The 6,000-nt window shown below is 37.2% G+C and overlaps 1 protein-coding gene across 1 annotated transcript in view; it reads left to right on the forward strand.

The window, feature by feature from the left end:
• The window catches only part of LRBA (LPS-responsive vesicle trafficking, beach and anchor containing), a 464,550-nt gene that overhangs the window by 47,426 nt on the left and 411,124 nt on the right, over positions 1-6,000 (forward strand). The window contains exons 7-13 of the mRNA XM_014950036.1: positions 706-825; positions 1,140-1,286; positions 2,149-2,346; positions 3,038-3,171; positions 4,092-4,200; positions 4,309-4,461; positions 5,670-5,838. Of these exons, the coding sequence (XP_014805522.1) occupies positions 706-825; positions 1,140-1,286; positions 2,149-2,346; positions 3,038-3,171; positions 4,092-4,200; positions 4,309-4,461; positions 5,670-5,838 (1,030 nt within the window). The remainder of the gene's footprint in view (positions 1-705; positions 826-1,139; positions 1,287-2,148; positions 2,347-3,037; positions 3,172-4,091; positions 4,201-4,308; positions 4,462-5,669; positions 5,839-6,000) is intronic.

The raw sequence follows: 6,000 nt of genomic DNA on the forward strand, positions 1-6,000 counted from the left end.
CTTATGTTCATTCAGGTTTTCCAGTAAATAGTCTCCTTGCATTTGGTGCTTTGTTCTCTGTATCTTTTTAAATGTAAGAGTTAAAATGAGTTGATTATATTACTGATGCTCAAGGCTCGCTTGCCTATTAAGTCGTATTATGCTAAGTTGAAAATGTTTCCTTTTTCAATTAAATATTCTGCTAATGTTGCTGGTGCAATCAGTGTAAATGTTCTATGGGAGAACAGGCCTCCTCAGGAATTTCTTATCAGTAATCCCTTGCTGTAAATATGGATTCTGTTTGTGATAATTTGACATACATGGCCTTTGAAAGTCTTTAGCCTGGAGCCGTCCTTCCTCTTTGGAATGACAGCATTTGCAGCAGTCCATCATGCTAAGAGTAACCCAACTTAACACTTACTTACACAATGGTTTCTGTGTAAATTTGGTTCAGTGTTGTCATGAAGAATTTTTGAGTTCTAAGCCATAATTATCTTTTAAGCTTCTGTGTCTACTTTTTGTGGAAAAAATAGCATCTTATCCTTTGACGTAGCTATGCAAGGAAACTCACCAATGACTTAATCTTTTCTACTTCAAATAAATCTTGCCATCTTCATTTCATCCACATAAGTAGTTGAATTTGTTCTACTATGCCCCGATTTAATGCTTAAGCTATTTAAAGTGTCTATAGAATTGTATCAATTGTTTTGTTTTCTTATGGTTTAGTGGTATATGGTTACTATAGTGCACATCTATAACCGCTGGAAGAATAGTGAACTTCGATGTTACGTGAACGGGGAACTGGCATCTTATGGAGAAATAACATGGTTTGTCAACACCAGTGATGTAAGTAATCCCTGCATGCTAATATCTGTAGTTGATCATCTTGGTGGATTTAAATAGATATCCTTTGGCATTTTATTAGTAAACCCTGCATTTTATGCATTTTTTTAAAAAATGTTGAAAGCAACTTAATAACTTTTTGATAGAGGAGTAGATTCTGCTTTTATACATCTCAGAACTTAAAATTTGTATTTGCTGATACCTTCAAATGCTTGTTTATGTAAAAATAATACTCCCTAATAATATGTTTATTCTTTGCATAATTTGCTTGTGTAGCATAGATTAAACCCTGCTATTGGCTTCTGTTTCATTTTCAGACATTTGACAAATGTTTCCTGGGTTCTTCAGAAACAGCAGATGCCAACCGAGTGTTTTGTGGGCAAATGACATCCGTTTACCTTTTTAGTGAGGCTCTCAATGCTGCTCAGATCTTTGCCATTTATCAGCTTGGTCTGGGATATAAGGTATCTTAAAATTGACTGTAAAGTTTCCAAAGTTTAATTCTGATAAGACTCTTTATGATGGGTGTTCAGAATGTTGTCACTCCTCTCTGTCATTCTAAAAACATTCTTATTGTGTAATCTTTTTCTAAACTCTTCCATGATTATTCTATTAGCCTATGTATCATCTCACAAACTACAAGTAAGCATTCATTTAATTATAGAATTTCTTATAAAAAAGAAATTTGAGTTCCTGTTTATTTCTCAGAATTCCTGTATTGGTGGCTGGGAGAGGGAGAATACCCCTGTTATCTCTGGCTAGGCTCCCTTTTTCATTGAGGCTGAAAGCTTTAGATCAAATATGCTGTATTTGTTTTAGAAATGGAGCTTTACAGTTGATTCTGCTAGACATATTTTTTTAATGTGTGAAGTTAGTGCTGAGGATTAGTTTTGTTGCAGTGATTTATTATTTGTTTTGTCATAGCCTGAGGGGCGCTAATTGAAGACTGTTATTCCCTAGCAGCTGCACAAACATACGCTAAAAAAGATGGTTCCTATTCTATCTGCTCCTCAATTATTAGTTCCTTCTGAGTGAACATTGCTGACTGTCGTTCTGTTTCCTAGCTAATGTATTTCTTTTGCATTACCCACATTTTGGCAATGTCGCTCTTGAGGGGTCAAAAAAAAAATAAATTCTGCAGTTCTAAGTCTGTAAAATTGACTTTGACTCGATGTTCTTATGAGGCATCTTCTGAAATATTGCTAGGTTGAAACAGTAGTGTTTCAGTCATTTTTTGGCAATGGTTGTGTTCTGAACTGTATTCTCAATGCGTATAATCTGTATTCTTTTTCTTTTCTCCTTCCTCAACCCTGCTCCCCAATCCAGGGAACCTTCAAATTCAAGGCAGAAAGTGATCTCTTCCTTGCTGACCATCACAAGTTGTTGCTATATGATGGCAAACTGTCCAGTGCTATTGCTTTTATGTACAATCCAAGGGCTACAGACGCACAGCTGTGTCTAGAGTCATCCCCTAAGGATAACCCTTCTATTTTTGTTCATTCACCACATGCCCTCATGCTGCAGGTATTTCATCATTTTTATAGATTTGGAGGGTACAAATTATTTCTGTATGAAAACCTAAAAATCCAGTTTTATGGGGATTTGGATGAGATAGGGAACTGCTGATAGGTTGAGGTTTTTGGGTTGTCCCCGCTGCTGCCTCTCCTGTTTCTTGAATTAAGGTGGATGCAAGAATACTAAGAAAAAAGTTTATTGTATCAAAGTTGCAACCTAAAAAATGTATTACAAAGACTCTTAATTTAAAAAAAAAAAATCCTTCTTTCTCATTTCTGATGTATGTTCAAATATTACAAATATTTGATATATATGCAAATATTACCTGTCTCCCATCCTTTGCCCTGTTGGTAGGATACCCTTTTTGTCCCTATGCTTTGAATACTTTCATCTTTTTAAGTTGTCAGAAGCTTTTTGTGCGTTCTGTTCTAGAGTTTCTTTATTACTAAAGACTTATTTTAGAGTCTGCAAACCACCTCCTTCGTCTGAGGATCTACAGTGTAGACTGTATGTAAAGCAGGAGGTCAGCCAGCCTGGGCAATCAGTGTGGCTGTGGTAGTCAGATTGTACTTCTTGCTTTTTATTTTTATTTAGTAATAATATGAATTTTTTTTAATTGAAGAAATTTCAAACTCTTTCTAACAAACTTTTCAACAGTTTCTGAAGGAGATTTCAATATTTCTTAATTCTTCTTTGCCAGGATGTGAAAGCAGTCTTAACGCATTCTGTCCAAAGTGCCCTGCACTCCATTGGAGGGGTGCAGGTACTTTTCCCTCTCTTTGCACAGTTAGACTATAGGCAATATTCATCAGACCACATTGACACAACTGTATGGTGAGTGCATGTATTTATTGTGTTTTGTTGATATTTTTTTTTCTTCTTATATAAAGGAAATTACTTCCTGCTTTATTAAGTGGCATAGTGGTTTCAGTTGTCTCTTTCGACAAAGAGTTATGTCTAAGAACAAAAAGGTGGCCTTGTTACATGCAGGACCTCAGAGTGAAGTGTTTATTTGTAGCAAATTTTCTATGAAACTTCACACAGAATCAAAATGTACATGTTTCTACTTTACAATTTTGTGTAACAGGCTTAGATAATTCTCTTGAGCTCATTCCTGTCATGGAGAAAATCCACTGAGGAAAGCTTCAAGAGAAACTCCAGGGAGGATGGATTTTTTAGCTACAATAAGTTATTCCTTGGAATTTATTTGGGTTTTTCACCTTAGACCTTCTGGAAGATACTGTTACTCAGTGTTACATGACCATTCCTTCTGGCAGCAGCAGAGGTGAATTAGCTTGAACCGATAGCAAAGCTGTGTCTAGAAAAAATATTTCCAATATCTGCTCATCTGAAAACAGTAGGAAGTAGAATGGCATTTGTTACTGATCTTGCACAAGTTTGTAAGTGAAATACGAAGCAGAGAGAAGTACAGGCTTAACTGTTGCCCTTGTGTAAGAATGTGTTTTCAGAAGAATTTTGCTATTGCACAGTTATCTCAGAATCCAGAATTTCGAGTTAGAAATGCACTAATTTAAAGCACGAAGTTAGGGCTTTCAAAATTTAGTCTTTTTGTTTTAAAAATTCTGATCTGAGCACTTACATAACACATTACATGTATCTCTGGGCTGTGTGTTGGGAGTGTTAATTTGGAAATACTTCCTGTCTCATTGTAACTGCTTAAAGCACTTTTCTTTAACAAGTCTGTCTCGTAACTGCTTAAAGCACTTTTCTTTAACAAGCACTGTATTTTTCAGTTCTACTTTATTGGCTTTCATCATGGAGTTATTGAAGAACTCCATTGCTATGCAAGAACAGATGCTTTCCTGTAAGGGCTTCCTTGTGATAGGACAGAGCCTAGAAAAGGTAAAGCAAATCTTTCTTCATGTCTTACATTAATATTGCATTATTTCAAGAGAAAGACTTTTCCCAGACTGTTGCAGGGCTCTTCCTTAAGCAGATCTTCTTTTACAGTCTTCCAAAGCCCACGTTACCCGAGCTGTACTAGAACTTTGCCTTGCCTTTTCGAAATACCTGAGCAATCTACACAATGGGGTGCCCTTGCTGAAGCAGCTGTGTGATCATGTTCTCCTTAATCCTGCAATATGGATTCATATCCCAGCACAGGTAAAATTGCTGCTGCTTCTGAATATCTTCCGATGTATCTATTTGAGAGTGTTGAGGCTGAGCCTGGACTCCAGGAATTATAGGTCATGGCTCTCCAGCAGAAATCATACAGAAGCTGTTTTCAGACTCCGCTTTTCTGCATGTAGCTGTCAAATTTTGCAGACTCCCAAGGTTTTCAGGGAGTTGGGAGGCCTGTAGTGTTCTACAGAGCAGAGTTAGGAGTGACTTCTGGAGTCTCTGTCCTTGTCGGTGGTGTAGATTTGAGGAGGAATTTTGGGTGGGTTAGCTGGCAAAACCCCAGCATTTTTTTAAGAGAAACTATCCTGGGAGTCAGATTCGAAGACTTCATTTAAATTGACATATTCCCTGTAGGCTATCTTTGTTTTGGAATCTATGTTCTCTGAGAGCTTGGATGGAAACTTTCCAGTTAGTTCTACTTGAAACCTTCTTGCCTTCTTTTGGTCCCCTCCATAAGGGTTTGCTTTGCATTTTGAGAACTGGCAGCACTAAAATGCTACTGTTGAAGTCATTGTAAAACATTCATGTTTGCTACAGCTAAATTAAATTATGAAGTAGTATTTAGGTCATTATTTCTCAGAAGAAAAAGGGAAGAAGACATGTAAATAATTAAGCCTATAATGAACACTTAAGCCTAAAATAAATATACACCTTTTTATAATACTTCATGTGTGACCCTCTTCTGAACAAAGAGGTTGGACTAGATGATCTCCAGAGGTGCCTTCCAATCTTGGCTATCTGTGGTTGTGTGAATACCATGATTTCATGCTCCTGTGAAGTGTGGATCAGCATAAAACACCCACACGACTCTGTAGTTTTAGAAAAATGAATATTTTCATCGATTCACTAGGGTTTTAAGAGCTTTGTGACTAAGCTAAACTCTGTAGTTTTAGAAATAAAATGAATATTTTCATCAATTCGCTAGGGTTTTAAGAGCTTTGTGACTAAGCTATGCAGAGAAAGTCTATTTAGAATCATAGAATCATAGAATCATTGAGGTTGGAAGAGACCCTTGGGATCATCGAGTCCAACCATCTCCCCTACTCTACAAAGTCCTCCCCTACACCATATCCCTCAGTACTGCATCTAAACGGCCCTTTAAGACATTTTAATAAATGAGATTTAAGAATGCAGTTGTCTCTGCTGCAATGTTCCTGGGATGATTTTTGATCTCCTGCTGGGTGTTGTAGGTTCAGCTGCCCCTGTACACTTACCTGTCCACTGAGTTCATCGGCACCGTTAACATTTACGGTGCAATCCGGCGGGTTGGGACAGTTCTTCTGGTCATGCACACCTTGAAGTATTACTACTGGGTAGTGAATCCTCAGGATCGCAGTGGGATAACTCCCAAGGGCATCGGTATGTATTCATTTCTACTTTAACAAGCTGATGTTTGTTTTTTTAAAAAAAAAAAAAAAGTTGTGTACAATGTACTGTCCTGGTGGACAGTAAAATGACAATGAGTAAACAGTATGCTCTTGCGGCCAGGAAGGCCAATGGTATCTTGGGTTGTATAGGGAA

This window comes from Calidris pugnax, unplaced genomic scaffold (assembly GCF_001431845.1).
Source record: "Calidris pugnax isolate Ruff unplaced genomic scaffold, ASM143184v1 scaffold42, whole genome shotgun sequence".
NCBI classification, from domain to species: Eukaryota; Metazoa; Chordata; class Aves; order Charadriiformes; family Scolopacidae; genus Calidris; species Calidris pugnax.